Raw genomic sequence first — 18,856 nt, 5'->3', positions numbered from 1 at the left:
AAATGTTTTTAAGAGACCATTTTGTACTCGGGGTCTTGACCACCTCTATGGTCAAATCCTGGCTCCGCCCCTGGGCCTACTCGCGGTGTAGCCCAGCTGGTGCGCGCGCCCCTCGGCTTCGTTCGGTTCAATTGATGATCGTCGATGTCGGCGGTACGGTCGACGGGTTCCGTGAACCCACAGGTTACTGCGCTCTACCATGACTCCATGAGCATCGCATACGAGTAGGAGTGATCGACGATCGTCAGGACTCAGGAGCCCCGCCGCCCCCGTCTAAAACAGTGAAGATGCGTACGATAGGCAAGATTCGCCCCATTTCTATGCCTGTGGCCCTGTTTGGTTCTTGGAGCGAATCAGAATGCAGCCAAGGAACTGCCAAAAAGGAACGACAGCACTACCATGCACATGTGCGTGCCACAGGTTTTCAGGACTGTAGGGACTCGGCCACTTGGGATGCGACCTTTGTTTAGTAACCTATGTGTGGTACTGCCCATGCGAAGAATTACTCCAGGAACTGTCCGCTCTTCTTGGCCAAACTAAATGGCTTGTTCAAGCGGTAACAGAGTGCGTTTCTGCTGGGATTTGGCGCCTCTAGAAAACGAAGAACGGCCGGTAGCTTTTCGCTCACATGTCGCTCACTCACCACGGGCGTCCCGTCTCTTCTACTATTCTTCTAAGTCACTCCCCCTTCTCATCATCCGTTCTGTTTGTTAGACTCGCTAGCTTAGAAAGATTTAACTAGCTTCACCGAGCGCAGATGCAAATGCAACCTCGAGTGTCCAGAACGAAGCAGCACTAATTTTTTAGGATTTTACCGGGGTTCCACCACTAGCTTGCAAGGCTTTCCAGAAGGCAGGCAATCACAAGCTGGAAACTGATCCAATCCAATGCTGCTTCAAACTAAGAGTGCTTAGCTGCCACCAAAAGCATCAGGTCACCCAGCAGAGGCACGGCTCGGTCTCAGAAACCACAGCAAACGAGCAGCGCGAGATCAGGTCATCGTCGTCAATGCCGGCATGCCGCTGCCCCCAGGACGGCACCATCCTGATCCTACATGATGTACCTACCCACCCCTGACGATCTGCCATTCCATCAAGGCAGTGCTGGCGGCACGACGCCGTGATCTCACACCGCCACCATCAGCACGGCTGCCGCGCCTGCTGCCGCGGCCGCCTGCGCCCACGCCCGCCACCAGCGGCCCTGTCGACCACAGCCAGAAACAAACGAGGCGCGCCTCATTAGGAAGAGCATCATGAGCAAAATCCGTAGAGGAAACAGCAAACAGATCAATCCGGGAAAAGTAGCGGGTGGCACTCGTCAGCGCCCATTTCTAAAGAAATTTCATCAAGCGTTGGACCGCATCTGCGGCCCTGGTGCGAGCGTGGAGGTGCTGTGTTGTGTAGTGGCAGTAGTGCAGGGGTACCTCCAAACAAGTAGCCCGCTGCAGAGAAACTTCTAGATCTGGTGTTGGTTTCTGCAGGCACCCAATCGCCCTTACATTTAACAGGATGCACGTATGAACTATGTGAAGATCTTTAGATCATTCAGGCATCCTTAAGAATTTTAAACAAAGACGCCGTGTACGAAGGACACTCGATCCAGCGAATCAGCAACAGCTGAATGCAAATTACATATATTTTGGATCATTGATCTAAAAAATTGATAAAATAAATTAAAATAATATTATGCGTAAATAATTTAAGAGGAAAAATAAATTAAAGTGAGCTGCTATCGTAATTAATCAGCTAATCCAAAAAATATCCACTTGCATCCTTAGCAACAACAGAATCGCGTTTGATGGCGATTCAAGTGTCTACTTTGCCGATTCGCAGGATCTGCACGCTGGGGGTATCGGGAATAAATAATTGGCGCTGATCGTGCGGCAAAGTTTGTAATCGCGTCATCAAATTCCTCGCGCAGAGTATGGTCAACCTACGACGTGTACTCGGATGATGGTCACCGCCTGACCGCCCGACATTCTCGAGTGCTAAAGCAGCTCCACCTGATGCAATCACCTAAAGTATCTTATCCTTTTTCAGAGAAGCAGCAGGAGCTGAATCATGATCGCTACAAGCAAGAACAGTTGGGGGAGCAGGGTAGAATCGGAGCTCACCGGAGGGTCACGCACCGCAGCCGAGATGTCGTAGTAGCCGCCGCTGTTTCCGCCGCCGTTAAAGTATCCGCTGCTGCCATTGGCGTTGCCGCTGCCACCGCCGCCATAGCCGAAGGTGGAGTTGTCGCGCGGCAGCTTGAAGGAGAGATCATACGCCGGCGTGCCGTCGGGCTTGAACAGCCCGTAGTAGCGCTCGGACGCCAGCCCGGGCTTGAGGTTCTCGTTGAAGAGCGCGAACACGTACGCGCGCAGCGGCACCCCGGGCTTGAGCGGCGTGCCCCTGCCCTCCGCCACCAGCCGCATCGCGTTGCTGTTGTACCGCGCCGCGTTCCGCGGCGTCGCGCCCGTCTCGTTGGTGGCCCCCGCGGAGGGCCACCCGGTCTCCGAGACCCGCACCTCCACCACCCGCGACGCCGCGGTGTTGGCCGCCGCGATGGCGTGGTACACGGCGTCCACCTGCGCCACGAGGAGGTTCGGGTAGTGCAGCCGGGAGTTGGGGTCCTGGACGCCGGCGAAGCCCGGCTCCAGCAGCGCGTAGTCAAGCTGCACGCCCTTGGGGTCGTCGGAGTAGGCGAAGTAGGGGTACGCGTTCACGAGGAACGGCGAGCCGGTCCTGGCGTGGTAGTCCAGGATGGGGCAGAGGTACGGGAGCAGGTCCTTGCGGAAGGCCCCCGCCGAGGGCGGGTACGACGTGCCGAGCACGCCGAGGTTGTGCGCCGTGGTGATGGTGATCTGCTTGTCGAGGCCGAGCGCGGCCACCGCGCCGTGCAGGGACTGCATCGCCGGGAGCAGGACGCGCGAGAGCGCGGAGCTGTTGCCGCCGGTCAGCACCTCGTTGCCGACGGTGAGCACGGCGATCTTGGTATCCCGCAGGAATGGCACGATGCTCTCCTTCAGCCACTGCGCGGCGCCGCCCGGGTCGGCGACGGCGGCGAGGCACTCGTCCGGCACGCCGACGACGAGCTCGACCCCGGTCCGCGCGAACGCGCGCAGCACGGCGGGGTCGGCGTCGTACACCCGCACGCGGCCAATGCCGAGGCCCTCGAGCAGCGGCAGCACGGACTGCGGCGGCGGGAGGTTGCTCCCGACGCGGCCGTAGTTGATGCCCAGGAGCGACGCCGACGTGGCGTCCGCGGCGGGTGCCCGCGCCAGCGCCAGCGCGACCACGGCCGCGCACAGCGCCGCGGCAAGGCGAGAGCCGCACGGGCGTTGAGGCCGCCAGCCGGCTCGGAGCAGGCGGCACGGCGCCATTCCAGGAGCGCAGTCGTGACCGTGATACAGAGATTGCACGGACGGTGACTGGATTGGAGGCTGGAGACCTGGAGTGGTACGAGTGTGGCCGTGTGAGGAAAAGAATTGGGAGGAGCCGGGGGAAGGTGATCAGGTGGAGTTGCCTCCGCTTGGAGCAATCCGAGTGGTGTACGGTGCCTCGAGAAGAAAAGGATGCTGGTGGTGGCTGATGGAAACAGCCAAAGCACGAAGGGTTTTGAGCCACGGGATGGTGAATTCTACGGACACGACACGTTGGTCGTGCTCAGCAAAGGTCCCAAGATCAGCGAGATAGGGTCAAACACGAGTTTTATTGTGGCGTCAGTTACTTGTCTTGGGTCGGGCGGAGTGGAATCCAATGGAGGCCAGCCCGTCACTCGGCTGGGCTGCAGCGGCTGTGGCACCGGAAAACGCCCCGCAAGGAAAACGCTTGGTGCGTGGTCCACATGGAAGTGGAAGGCAAGGCTGTGGTGGTAGGTGAAGGCAAGGCACGACGTCTCGGTCCCGCAAGGAAAACGCTTGGTGCTGTGGTCCACATGGAAGCGGAGCCGCGCCCAAGCAACCTGGGCCAAGACGTGCTTACGGTGCCGAGAATTCATCACGGGCTTTCTTTCGTAGCGGAATGGGCCTCTACGAAATTAGGCCCATGTTTCTAGGGGCACAGCATTTTTGCTGCTGTGCCGATCCAATCCGTCATGTTGTCGGCCTTCCGGAAAAAGATGATTGTGGACCAAAACGAGGCTGGTTCTCCGTTGTGAGTGAATTCGGCCCACGGTATAGCCCGTTGGACAGGCAAGTGTATGTAGCTTTGGGTGGATCGCAAGTTGCTACCGAGATTGCCAACGAGGTAAGCCCACAAGGGAAAAAAAAAGGTCCAGACAACTCAATGAATGTTCTAAAACAACAATTTTTTTAAATGAACCATGCAGGAAAGCTGCCAATTTTATTAAAAAGAAGATGAAGTCCAGACTAGACAATACAACAAATAGAAGAAAAAACAACACGAGCAGGTTGGAGGTTGGACAGGGACGTTAACGCATACTCAACTCAACTCAACTATCGGTCGGATGGGAACATCGACACTACCCACAACAACTCTGGGCGGTCGAATTGGGTTATCGACACAAGCCGCACAACAATACTCCGCACAACTCAAACTCAGCCATACTAGCCGGTCTCCACTCGAGCATCAACCCTGCAGTACCTAAACCATCACCGCCACCACTTGCTACCTTCTTTTTTTGTATTTTCACTATTTTAAGAAAGAAAGAAAAGAGAGAAAGAGAAGGGATGCCCTGCCACTGCTGAGCGACGAAAGCCGAAACCACCACGCTGAAAAATGGCCGATACCGTCAACCGGAGCCAAGGTCCATGCTAGAGATGCCCGACGCCGCCTTCGGAAAGGACACAACACTAATAGCGCCGTCGACACCGTCCCAAGGAGGGATGGGTTTTCATCCGCATCGTCACCGCAGTGTAAAAAGACGGTTGGCGCCTCCAGCCTCACCATCATAGCGCTGCTAGTGCGCCTCCACAAGGTGGCAGCAAACAACGCCATAAGCCACGCCACCGCGGCGTCACTAACACTCCGCTGCACATACCCGGTAGACTTCGCGGACTGTCGCGCCAATTGCGATCCCGCCGCCGGCCGCGATGCCACCACCACGCCGATTCCGCCGCTAAGACGCCCCAGTAGTACTCTACATGATCATCTAAGAAAACTTCAAAAGAGCACATCTTCATCTTTGCTGGAAATAAGCGTGTCCCGAATACTTTGCTTCAAGTAATCCCATATAACAAAAATTAACACAAGTACTGTTCTGTTGAGCAAAAATACTGATTAAGCTGCTCAATTACTTCGTTAGGTCTAATGATATGTGACCAGCTTGGTTAGAGGATTAATGTAGCCAATATCAGGCCATTATGGGTCAATTACGATGGCATTAAATTTATAGGTGAGAGCCGCTGTCCGGTCAATCATCAATCTTCCTCACAGCAGCGGTGACAGTTTTCGCTGTTCATTTCTTCCCGACACGGATCAAACAAATTCTGACACGAAATTCAGTGCCATGTCCGTTACCGTGCAAGCATCAAGCCACCAGCAACAGTCAGGTCCTGCAGCCGAATGGCTCTAAAATCCAAGATGCACAGCTGCGACTGTGGGGGCACAGTTCGTTCAATCACCAGAGAAAAGACGGTTATTTTCTGAAGAGTATTTTAAGCTACCGACGGATGAAGCCATGACCTTCGGTTCAAACAAAGTAACCGCTGGTTGTCCGATTTTTTTTTAAAAAAAGCAGCCTTCATGATCCAAGGACAACCCCACAGGTTATCATCAGTCCCAACACATGACTGACTGATTAGGTTCTGAGAAATCGATCTCTCGTTCCTAAACGAACAATCAATGTGTCCTGCAGTTCTTTCGGATCAGGTGTCATCTTAAGCTTGCAGTTTGGAGAAGTCATCCTCATCCATCAACACATCAGGCTGGAGCTGACTGTGCGTACTGTATTCTATTCCGTTCACACAGATGTTGCCACCGGTATGTACAGCCGCAGCTGCAGAACTTGATGACCACATTTATTTAGTGCTGTGATCGAGTCTTTAAGAAAAGCTCTAATCTGTTGGAACACGCCCATCAGCTGAGCTGATTTAGCAGCAGCCTTTCGTTGTGCCGGGCATTAGTTGGGAAGTTCCAGTCTCGAAAGCGCTGGATCGTGCCCCGCTAGAGCTGTTCTCTAGGCGTGTAGCTAGGACGAGAGAACCAGCTTTGTTATTTACTCCTAAGCAGGTTTATGCCTGATGGCAGTTCGTCCAACAACCGGAGATTCGATCTCCCCTCGTCCCCTTGCCGTTTAAGAACAGTTTTTTTCTGATTAAACTTGAAGACTTCCGATGATTGACGCCAAGCTGTGGCATGTCGATCATTACCTCGTCGTTTTCTTGGCTGAAAAAACTGTGGAAGTCAGCGTGTGGGTTTCGTACACTGCGTAGCTAGCGGAGTAGCCACAACCATATTTGTCCGGGAGAGCACAGACGCACACTCACTGTGAGCCTGTGACGCACGCCGTTGTGATGGGTGGCACCGGCTCGAGATCCGGCTGCGGCTGCGACGCCGACGGCCGGGCTCCCGGCGTCGTGCCATGCTTGTTCACCTGACCCATCTGTCCGGACTGAGGCGGGGAACGGACAGCGCGTCACAGTGTTGCCGTGCTGGCGCAGCCTGGCGCTGGCAGGACGCATGCCGGGCGTTCCACCTGGTGATGGCTTCCTGCCGAAGGGATCGGATCGGAGGCGCTCCGTGATCGACCGTTGCAACGGCATCGCCGGGCACCGACACCAACTCGATCGCGAAAGAGAGAAAAAACACCGACACGAAGTCCGGTAGAAGCTAGAAAGAGCTCAAAGAGGACGGTGCACGCACGGGGATTACTGCATGGAACACCCACCCACCCCCACCAGCCGTGTCCTGTGCGTGGCGTGAGCTCCCCGTGCATCGCAGTTACACAAAAGGTAACCATTTACACTTCGAATTCGAAGCTCGTAACCAAATCTTCTCAGCAGAGCACGCTTGCTGAAACAAGCACCGCTGCTCAGGATAGCGCAGCTGGCAGTACAGTGCCGCGACGACGATAGAAGCCGCTCATAAACTAGTGCTCCGCACTTTGCAACCGGAGTTGGACTAGTCATCGCGCCCCCTCGCATCGCACGATGGACGACGTCCCAACGGAAGGGCCGGCCGGGGCCGTGTCCATTTCCATCTGGCCACCCACACCGTGTGTCGCTCGAGCGCGGCGCGGCGCGAGAGGCTAGAGCCCCCCGGCGCGGCGGAGCTGACACCCGGCGGGCGCCCGCGCGGCGGCCGGGCCCGAGGCGGGGGCGTTGCTGTCAGCGAGGAGATGATTGTCCCGTTCCACATCGCTGTCGCACGCTCGGCATCGATCCCTGACAGACAGGACATTTACTCGCGAACAGACTGCGTGGCAGTGGGGTGTCACGCCCGTGGGAAAAGGACGCTGCAGATCGTACCGCTGCCGCCTGCACGATCTGCCTGTGCTGTCGGCACACGAGGAGGAGGGTCGGGGTCTCTCGGAGCACGGAAGCCGACGGCCGGGCATGGGCTTCGCTTGTCGCGCGGCGTCGTACCTGCCCAGTTGCCCGGCCGATGCTTGCACAGTTGCATGCATGAGATGAGAGGTCATTCGTAAGCACCAGGAGTCAAACAGTTTCTCCCGAAACTGCCACTTGTGTTTCACCTAGAGCTCTCTGAAGATGGTGTCTGGTTCGAGTAATTGTCATGAATGTGATCGTGCATCGAGAAAAGAGGAGAGGTTTGCTGTCCATGTCCACAGTGGCATCTGAAATATGGTCTGATGTTTTTAAAGAACAAATATGGTCTAATGTCACCTATTAGATGCATGAGGTAGCAGGGAAGATCAAAGCTGTTTCTTTCTCAAGGAGAGGAAGTCGTCGGATAGACCGTTGCGCACCTGCGTGAATGGAACGAATCCAACAAGCCATGTTGCGTACAGACTACCTGATTTTGGCTCCAAAGATGAGCTCCCCTTTTAGCATGACTAAACAACTCGCATTGAAGTCATCGAAGCAGCCGTAACGATGTTGCTTGAAGCAGTGGTGCTCCGTGCAGTCAAAAACACAGTTCTCTGATGGCACTTGCGAGTCGGATTGTGCAAGACGTACACCTCGAAAGACTACCGGAGACTAGCGTCGTGTTCACTGAAAGAGCTGCTTTTTCTTCAGAAATGCTAGCCGCCACCGATCTCAACGCAAATGTAGTTCTCCACCGCAGAATCGCGCAGATTTCCTGTCCATCTGGGCGTCAGATAGATCGCCCGCGACGACGGGGGACCCCCGGGCCCGGGGCACGGAGGAAGGTCGGAGGTTGCCAAACAAGCGTCCCGGAAATTTATGGCACCACAGCGCAGTCGTCTCTGTGTCTGTGCTGCTTTTTCGGATGAGTTTCTTCGCGCCCACGCACGCACGCCGGCGCCGGCGAGCGAAGCACGAGTGCCGGACCCCCGGCGTGCGGCGAGCTTCCTCCTCGATCGCGTGTCCGACACCAAACAGTTTTTGCCGCCAAACTGACACTGACCACACTGCAACCGACGCCAGTCGCCGTGGGCACAGCCGGCTATGAACATCTAGGTTTTCACTGCAAAAATAGAGTAATACTGTAACTGGAGGCTTCCAGCAGAGCATAGTAGTGTCTTCCGACGACGGTGGTTGAGCTGATGATCAGTGATCGATCCGCATCTCTAGGTGCGCGCGGCGCCGAACAATATGTTCGTGTCACTTCTCCATAAACCCGAGGCGTCATTTCGTTTCCTTCATGCCTGCATCATTCCATTATCATATACGGCTGCGCATTCGGTGTACCAACTAACTTCGTCAGTCGGAGCTTCTGATCGATGTCGACGAATGATCGATCTTTCTAAGATGACAGGATGAACGAGTGATTGATGCCTCCATCCCGTTTCTGGTTGATTGCTGGTTGTTGCCGCCGGTTGATGTCTAGAGAATTGTGTACTTCGGTTCGGGGAATTGAAGCACAATCATTGTGAGGATCCTGGCCCCTCTCCAAGACTCACCCAACCGATCGCAGATCAGGGTTCTGCTTTCGGCGTCGTTTTGTACTCTAGCCGTTACATGTGGTAACACACGCAACAGCTGCGCGGCACATTCACAACAAACAGGAGTTGTACAGTCCTACATGCTCCAGTAATTACCACACGGTAACTCGATACTCGAGACTGTTTGGAACTTTTGGCAATATCGACCTGTACCTCGCCGAGCGGTCGTGCAGCAGGGTCCCAAAACCGAACTGGCCGGTACTGCTACGAGCAGCAAGGCCATCTCCAACGGGAGACCGTAAACCGTTCTCTACCCTATATATAGAGAAGATTCCGTTCTCTATATGCTCCAGCAGCGTTCTCTAAATGGTCCTCTAAAATAGAGAACGCTACAGGTTTCCTCTATATATAGAGATCTCTCTCCTCTTCTTTATTTTTCTTTACGTTTTAAACACTGGATTAAATAAAAATAAAATATGTCCATAGCATTTGAGGTATGATAAATACGTACGTATAAAAATTTAGAATAAAATACGTTTCTAATATAGGGTTTAATGTATAGAGAACGAGATTTAGAGAATATTGTTGGAGAGAAATAAGATATAGAGGAGAGAATCTTGTAGAGAATTCTGTAAATGAAGGATATAGAGAAGAATACAGAGAACGACGGTTGGAGATAGCCTAAACATCCAATGCGCTGCCTGCTGGCTTCGCTTCTGCCCACGTACTGTGAAGGAACAGAGGCCTGCCTACCGCCTAGTGCTGCCTACCAGGACTTGGGGGGCACCGGACACGGATACTGGTGGCCACGGGAACCCAGGAAAAAACCCAACCACTTCTCGATCAACGGCCCCACCATCGATGCGGGCAGCCGGGCATGCATGCAGCGCTAGACGCCAGTCGTGCTGCTCGTCGCTTCTCCGGCCCGGGGGCAGGGCGCGCGTCTCCACGCAGGCACGCTGGGAGTTGATCGCAGTTCGATCACACGCGCATCGGGTTCCGCTGAGCGTGGGGGCGCTGGCCGTGCCCGGGCCGCCGGGGACCCCGACACAGTAGGCGTGTACAGTGCCCGTGACCGGCCGGGCCCGGTCAATGCGTTGCGCTTCTGACGTCGCGATTAGGGTGGCGCGTATTAGTACGTGTCTACTGTGCCAACTCATCAGTCATCAGCCATCTACTACGTGCCAAGATACCGCAAAGTATTCTCCCGCGTACAAACTTTACAGTGCCCTGGGGTGCAGCCACACGCAATGAGACGTGCAGAACCCAGAAAAGGATGTGCAGCTACTTAGCTAGCTTTTCTAGAATCTGAATGGCTAGTTGTAGGTTCTATCATCAGCACCAACTTTGTCATGCCTAGTTGCTTGCCTACTGATATTGCCCCGTCCCATCCCATTGACCATCTCTAATGCACATGCGCCTTTGGTGATTTTGTCCACGCACGCGCCCACTTGAGCCTTCCTTTTGCCGCAAGGAAGCGCGTGTCACGACACCCCCCGACCGAATTCCAACGCTGGAACAGCCAAGTTTCGGAGGAGTCGGTTCTCCAGGCACGCTAACGCTAGCTAAACGCACAGCTGGACGTGATCCTCTGACGAGAAACTTGTTTGACACTCGAGCAGGAGCAGGCGTCTTTTGTCAACGTTGTGACGACGACGAACATAGTATAGATACCATTATTAATTTATTATATTCTTATTACTATTTGCCCAGGCATGTCTATATATATATCATATACTAGTACGACGAACGACACGAAGCGTCGCGTCCTTATCGTGCATCGCGGTGCCCTGGCAGTCACGATGGGGGCGTCCCCAAATACTAGCCGTCCATTGCATGCACGCATGAGCTGTGCTGTACCTGTGTCGGCGTGGGACGACAGGGGAAGAAATCGACACGGGCACGTACGTACACGTATAGGAGCATGACGTCGACGCCTGCATCTATCACATCATAAATACGAAATGATAGCTGTCGTTCGCGTATACGGGTATCGAGCTCGTGTACGCACACCGTTTTCAAGTTTTGTCAGGATATATTCAGGACCACAGGTGCAGCAGATCCAGATACTAATGCGGAGTATCAGGTAGCGCGGGCGGCCGCGTCGTCCCGCACCCATGTCAGCTGTTCGTCCTACACTACTAGAAAACGGTCTATCGGTACCAGCACGTTAGTGCCGGTCAAAAACGAGCCGGCACTAACGTGCCTCAACAGTGTCAGACGGGCACGTTAGTGCCGGCTAGAAATACCAGCCGGCACTAACGCGCCATCCCCCCAACTGTCAAACGGCTGCCACAACGGTCGAAACGCACGTTAGTGCCGGTCGGCATATCTAGCCGGCACTAACTTGGTCAATTACAAATTAGTGCCGGCTGTCGGCTCTAGCCGGCACTAAACGTAGACTGTTAGTGCCGGCTAAAGCCATCAGCCGGCACTAACTTGCCCCGTATATACCGGCCACCACATCCCAGCCCTCCCTCCATTTCATTTGCCACTCTTCTTCTTCCCGAGCCCTCCTTCGCTCTCATGGCGTGTTACAGGGGAGGTGCTGCCCATTTTTCCCCAAATTTGTGAGAGTTTCACCCATTCAAGTGCACCAAAGGTTAGTAGCTTCTTCCACTCTTCTTTCACGGTGTTTATTCTTTGTTTCATGCTTTCTAGATAAAGAAAATAGTGATTTTAAGGTTGAGGAAAAATGAGCATAATTTCCGATTCGTTCATTAATTTGAGCAAAATAGAATCGATTTGTTACTTTTAGAGAAGGTTTTCTAGATAGTTTGACCATCACACATTTATAATAATTTTTTTGAATTATTTCACGGGACATGTGTATATGTTAATGTGCAAAATTTTAGAAATTTTAAGGATGAGGGACTTTTAATGTTATGAAAAAGAAACAAAACCATGTATACCATCTCATATCAAGTATGAAGAAATACCTTTTCCTTTAATTCATGAAAACATGACAAATAGACTTGGTGTTGTGGGGTTCATGGCCACAATACGAAACAAATCAGGGCACCCACTAGTTATTACATGCACAAGCCCAACAAACTGAAATCAATCCCGACAAAGCAAATGCACCATAGCAAGATGTACAAAAAGGGGGTCGTGATCTATTGGACAACCCGCACACAATAAATGCACAAGCCATATAATAATCTCTAGAAAAATTTCTGCAAATTATAAATATCCCGATGTATGTATAATTCAAAGCTTTGCAAATAAATCTTGAGTAAAACTACAGAGGAAATTCACTGTAGAACTTTTCGAACTGTACGGCTACTATTGAATGCAAGTTGATAAAGATTTCGTATATTTCCAATCAATATACATGTCCTAGATGTATTTCTTCCTATCCAACAAAAGGAATGATGCCATATCTCATTGGGTTGATATTGCTCCCAAGTCCCAATCAATTCGAACTCGAATCAAAGCAATGGTATGGCATATATTATGAAAAATTGCACAATAACCTTAGATGTCACTGCACTGAATAAATCCAAATGGCTGCAAATAAAACTTTCTCAAAACAATATATATGGATATTATTGTCATAATGCAAGGAGATTTATGTACTTAATACATAAGAATGGGAGGGTGTGAAGTGGGCACATGATTGTATTATAAATTTTTTAAGAATCATCAAAATCCTTCCCAAAACCATATTTAGAGGTTTCGAAAATGACATCCAAAAACGCAAGTCGTCACGAGAAAGCAACAGGGTAGTTGTAAAATAACAGAAACGACCCGGAACAACCGCGACCACGAACAAAAACCACCAACAAACTCGCAAAAACACAAGTCATCAACAAAGCAACAGGGCACTTGTAAAATCACATAAAATGACCCAGAACAACCGCAAATTAGAACTCGCAGTACTCGCCACGATTTAGGGTGTGTTCGTTTTCTGGGGCATAAAGTTTAGAGGGGTGACATGTGTATATGTTACTATGCATAATTTTAGGGATTTTAAGGATGAGGGACAATGAGCATGATTCACTAATTTGTTCATTAATTTGAGCAAGGTAGAATTGATTAGTTGCTTTTCAGAGAATGATTATTATATAGTTTGAACATCACACATTTAGAATGATTTTTTTGAATTATTTTATGGTGACATGTGTATATGTTATTGTGCCAATTTATTTTGCTATTTAGTTTAAATTTACTAGATAGGTGGCCTATGACACATTTACATTTTTTTGAATTACTTCATAGTAACCTGTTTTTAGAGATAATGAGCATGATTTTTTTTAATTTGTACAGATGGACCGGCAATGGATGCACGGAAGCCGGAGCACCTCGGCGTGGATTCAGGGTTTAGATTCTTTTCTCAAGGCAGCAGTGGCAAATAGGTCGCCAAAGGGTTTAATGTGTTGTCCATGCAGTCTTTGCGAAAATAAAAAGGAATTTCGGAAAAGAGAAACTCTATGGAATCACCTGGCCTTGAATGGTTTTATGAGTAACTATAGCCTTTGGACTAAGCACGGCGAAGTTGGAGTTATGATGGAAGATAATGAAGAAGATGACGATGGTGATAACAATCTTCCAGATTGGGCATGGGTTCATGAAACAGGTAGCTTTCAAGATGAACCAATGGACGAGGGTGAAGCAAATGTTGAACAAGAGGAGCCACCTGACGAGCTAGGTCAGGCGTTGCTTGATGCACGGAAAGACAGTGACACTGTGAAGGAGGCATTAAAGTTTGAGAAGATGTTGGAGGATCACAAAAGGCCGTTGTTCCCTAATTGCAAACCGGAGCAGAAGAAGTTGGGTACCACGCTAGAGATGCTGAAATGGAAGGCAAGTAATGGTGTCACCGATAAGGGATTTGGTGAGCTATTAAAGATTGTAAAGAACATGCTTCCTGAGGGTAATGAACTGCCGTCAACAACATACGAAGCTAAAAAGATGGTTTGCCCTCTTGGATTGGACGTGCAGAAGATTCACGCATGTCTTAACGACTGCATCCTGTATCGCGGCGAATACGAGAACTTGGAAGCTTGTCCTGTTTGTAGCGCATTGCGGTATAAGATCAGGCGAGATGATCCAGGTGATGTTGATGGGAGCCGGTAAAGAAGAGAGTTCCCGCAAAGTTGGTGTGGTACTTCCCTATAATACCACGTCTGAAGCGCTTTTTCAAAAACAAGGACAACGCTAAGTTGATACGGTGGCACAAAGAAGACCGTAAGGAGGATCACATGATCAGACACCCAGCAGATGGGTCCCAGTGGAGAAACCTTAACCGAGAGTATCCTCAATTTGACAACGACCCAAGGAATATAAGATTTGCTCTAAGTGCGGATGGAATGAATCCGTACGGTGAGTTTGGCAGCGCTCATAGTACATGGCCCGTGACCCTATGTATGTTCAACCTTCCTCCTTGGTTATGCCTGAAGCGTAAGTTCATCATGATGCCGGTGCTTATAGAAGGGCCAAAAGAACCTGGCAACGATATTGATGTGTTCCTGCAACCCTTGATGGATGATCTCTTACTGCTCTGGAAAGAAGAAGGTGTACATGTGTGGGATGAGTATAAACAGGAGTCTTTCAACCTCCGAGCTTTGCTTTTTGTATGCATCAATGATTGGCCTGCACTTGCAAAACTTTCGGGACAGTCGAATATGGGATACATGGCCTGCACCCACTGTTATGATGAAACCGATAGCATTTATTTGAAACACTGTAAGAAGTGCGTATACATGGGCCATCGCCGATTCCTTCCTACCGATCACCCCCTAAGAACCGAAGGGAAGCATTTCAAAGGAGAGTCCGAAACTCGTCGTAAGCCTCTGTTCCGTAATGGAAAGCGTGTGTTCTCGATGATCAAGGATGTGAAGGTAGTATTTGGAAAGGGTCCCGGTAGCCAACCTGTTCCGAAGGATGACCAGGGACATGTTCCAATGTGGAAGAAGAAATCTATATTGTGGAACCTACCTTATTGGCAAGTCTTACAGGTTCGCAACGCAATTGATGTGATGCATCTATCAAAGAATCTTTGCGTCAACCTACTAGGCTTTCTGGGAGTGTATGGTAAGTCAAAAGACACATTGGAAGCAAGGCGCGACATGTGGATGCTAGCCGGGCGACAAGGCTTGCAACCCGAGAAGAGAGACAAAGGACGCCACTATTTAAAACCTGCCAGCTATAATCTGAGTAAAGAGGAGAAGGAAATCATGTTCGATTGCTTGAACAGTATCAAGATCCCGTCTGGGTACTCCTCAAATATACAGGGCATAATAAATGTGAAAGAGAAGAAAATTCAAAACTTGAAGTCCCATGACTGCCACGTTCTGATGACACAATTACTTCCGGTTATACTGAGGGGTGTTCTACCGGAAAATGTGAGATTGGCAGTTGTAAAGCTTTGTGCATTCATGAATGAAATTTCACAGAAAGCAATTAATCCAAATAATCTAATAAAGCTGCAGAAAGACATTGTCGAATGTCTTGTCAGCTTTGAGATGGTCTTCCCACCTTCCTTCTTCAATATTATGACACACCTTCTAGTTCATATTGTGACAGAAATAACTATTCTGGGTCCTGTTTTTCTACACAATATGTTCCCTTTCGAGAGATTCATGGCAGTATTGAAGAAGTACGTGCGTAAACGTTCTCGCCCAGAAGGATGCATTGCTAAGGGCTATGGAACCGAGGAGGTCATTGAGTTTTGCGTTGACTATCTTCCCGATCTCAATTCGATTGGGCTCCCCGTGTCACACCATGAGGGGCGATTAAAGGGAAAAGGCACACTAGGAAAGAAATGTAATGTGCACATCCCTTGTAGTGAATTCAGCCAAGCAAACTTCACGGTTCTTCAGAATTCATCCAAGGTGGCTCCATATATTGATGAGCACATGAATATTATACAGTCTGAAAATCCACAAAAGAATCTTTCTTGGATTACACGCCAACATATAAAAACTTTTGACGGCTGGTTTAGACGAAAATTATTGGGCAACAACACAGTTGATCAAGAACTTCAATGGCTGGCTAGGGGACCATCAATCACTGTCCAGCAATACCAAGGGTACGAAATCAATGGGTATACATTTTATACGAGAGCTCAAGACAAAAAAAGCACCAACCAAAACAGTGGTGTCCGTATGTGTATAGTAAACAGTAATGGAGAAAAGAACAACTACTATGGTGTCATAGAGGAGATATGGGAACTTGAATATGGACCCATAGTTGTCCCTTTATTTCGTTGCGAATGGGTGGCTGGAGGAGGCGTAACGAAGGACCGGTATGGGATGACCATAGTTGACTTTAAAAAGATTGGATATAAAGATGAACCATTTGTTCTAGCCAAGGATGTGACACAAGTGTTCTATGTGAAGGACATGTCGAGCAAACCGAAGAAGAAGTCAGATAAGACGTCTGAAGCAGACAAGGCTGGAAATGAGCCGAAACGGCACATAGTTCTTCCAGGAAAAAGAAAAGTTGTTGGAGTTGAGGATATTTCGGACAATTCGGAAGATTATGACCAGATTGATGACCTTCCTCCATTCTCAGTTGACGTTGACCCTAGCATCCTCTTATCCAAAGAGGACACACCTTACTTACGCTGTGATCACGCTCAAGGCACTTTCGTCAAAAGGAAGATTATCAATGTTCCAGTACATAATGATAATGAGTAGTAGTTTTTTTAAATTATGTATTGAATTCTCTCAATCAGTGATGTAATGTAACGCACCGCATCGTACTTATCTCAATTCTTGATACTATTTCTCCAATTATGACATAATATCATCTTCAGATAATATTATATTTTTGCATGGTATAAATATTATTTACATTCACAAATTTTGTATTACTAGAAGCATTGAAACATTAAATTACAAACAAATAATCAAGTAATATGAGAATTGATTACATCATTGTATAGGGTACTATTGAAAAGTTTTTTGAAGAATTTTGCATGGATCAAAATGAAGTGTTTTCGATTTATTATCAATAACAGAAACATATACACATATAAACCCTTTACGCTACACATAATTGATAATGGTTGCATATTCGTTAATTTACTTCAATTACTATTATTATTGTGTACATATAATTACTATAATTATTGTGTAGCTAAAAATAAGATATAAATTTTTGTTATATTATTCTAATTATTGAGCCTATGTTGAATAAATTTATGAATACTGCAAATTTAGTGAAAATGGGAACTGGCGTGGCCAGTTCCCGCGCGCCAATTCCCGCGCGGATGACACATTAGTGCCGGCTGGTAACCCTAGCCGGCACTAAGCGCGGACACGTTAGTGCCGGCTGGTAACCCTAGCCGGCACTAACTTGCCCACGTGACGTCAGGTGGGCAACTTAGTGCCGGCTGGTAATATCAGCCGGCACTAAGTTGACCACGTTAGTGCCGGCTGGTGTTACCAGCCGGCACTAAGTTGCCCACCTGACGTCACGTGGGCAAGTTAGTGCCGGCTGGTAACACCAGCCGGCACTAACCGCGCCATCCCCCCAACAAGTTAGCCCCTTCGCCCAGTTTTCAGATCGACATCGCCCCAACACTTACCCGCCGCCCTCGCGTCCTCGCGCCCCTGCTGCCGCCGCCCGAAGCTCCGGCCGCCGCGCACGTCGTTGTCCTCGCGCGCGGCCCCTTCCCCGCAGCCTGGCCGCCCGTCTTCCTCTGCCGCCGGGTCCTCGCGCCACTGCTCCTGTCCTCGCGCCCAGTTGCTGCCGCCGCCGGAAGCTCCGGCCGCGGCGCACCTCGTCGTCGTCCTCGCGCGCGGCCCGTCCTGCGCAGCCCGGCCGCCCGGCTGCCCGTGCCGCCTCGAGGTCCTCGCGCCACTGACCCATCTCCTCGCGCCATTGCTGCGGTGCCCGAAGCTCCGGCCCCCAGCCACCGTCGACCCCTCCCTCCGGACCTCCTCCTCGCTCGCCCTCTTCGGTAATTATGTATGCTTTCTATATATTCAGATGTCTAATGCAGGATCAAGATTAAGGTCGGTAACTTATTTTGGCATAGTATAGTACCATGGTAGCCTCAAATTAATTAGTAAACAGTTCTTTAACCAGTGCTCAAAGCAACACCTAATCAAAATTTTGAAGTTAAGAAATCTGATAATCACAAAGGCACTGTAGGGCAAGCATTCATCAATTTTATGCAGGAAGTTACACACTACCTTTCCATCATTAATTCGATCTCCACTCGTGATGTGGCCTCACCAAATAATAATACAACGATCCTGTCCAGGGAGACTACTATCTTAAGATGATTAGTCAGGAAGTTAGCATTTGGTCCCTTTGTGCCAAAATGATTATTCATACTCTATGGCTCTAACCTAGTATAATTTCTAGCTCTGTCTCAGCTGGTCCAATCCAGTTTCATTAGGGGTGTACAAATAACTATATTTGCAGGTGAAAATGAGTTCTCAAATAAATATAATCTCTCGTTCATTGAATGGCCATGTGTTTCATGAGATTATAGAAATACAGGAATTGGATGCATAGGTATGGTTTTGAATCAACTAAAAAATTGTTGCAAGTAATGTACAGAAAACATTTGATCAGGTATCTATATGTTTTACTTTTAGTAGGCTCAAAGTCTAAAAGATTACCCAACTGCTTGGTTGCATGTCATCTGCTACGTTGCAATCAGGTGACAAGGTTATCAACAATAATGCTATGTCACATATATGTGCAGCCTTCCATTGTAAGAAAACCTAATACAATGGATCATGCATGTACATGAACAGAAGGTATAAATTCTAAGTGTCAGTCCTACGGTAAATATTCACTTCTGGGCCTGCAGAATATGGTTCTAAAGTTGTGGATAGATCTTCCTTGACTGAGACATACAAAAGGCTCATACAATAGTGAATAGTAAAAACTGGTGAAGTTAAAATCCTTTAATTGCCAG

The 18,856-nt window shown here is 49.6% G+C and overlaps 1 protein-coding gene across 4 annotated transcripts; it reads right to left on the bottom strand.

Moving 5' to 3' along the window:
- Positions 1-796: 796 nt before the first annotated feature.
- On the bottom strand, positions 797-3,512 carry LOC112875705 (glucan endo-1,3-beta-glucosidase 10-like). Of its 4 annotated transcripts, none has more exons than XM_025939649.1 (2): positions 2,129-3,509; positions 797-1,200 (listed from the first exon to the last, which is right to left on the bottom strand). In XM_025939649.1, exons 1-2 carry the CDS (start codon positions 3,362-3,364, stop codon positions 1,126-1,128), a joined length of 1,311 nt encoding a protein of 436 aa, XP_025795434.1. In that variant the 5' UTR covers positions 3,365-3,509; the 3' UTR covers positions 797-1,125. The 4 variants fall into 4 exon arrangements, with proteins under 4 accessions (XP_025795434.1, XP_025795432.1, XP_025795431.1 ...); XM_025939647.1 differs by having other exon boundaries at positions 2,114-3,506; XM_025939646.1 differs by lacking the exon at positions 797-1,200 and adding an exon at positions 1,750-2,015 and having other exon boundaries at positions 2,114-3,512.
- Between the last annotated feature and the right edge of the window lie 15,344 nt (positions 3,513-18,856).

The sequence above is a fragment of the Panicum hallii genome, chromosome 9 (genome assembly GCF_002211085.1).
Source record: "Panicum hallii strain FIL2 chromosome 9, PHallii_v3.1, whole genome shotgun sequence".
NCBI classification, from domain to species: Eukaryota; Viridiplantae; Streptophyta; class Magnoliopsida; order Poales; family Poaceae; genus Panicum; species Panicum hallii.
Note: the sequence above shows the minus strand (reverse complement) of the source record. Positions and strands in the feature narration are given on the sequence as shown.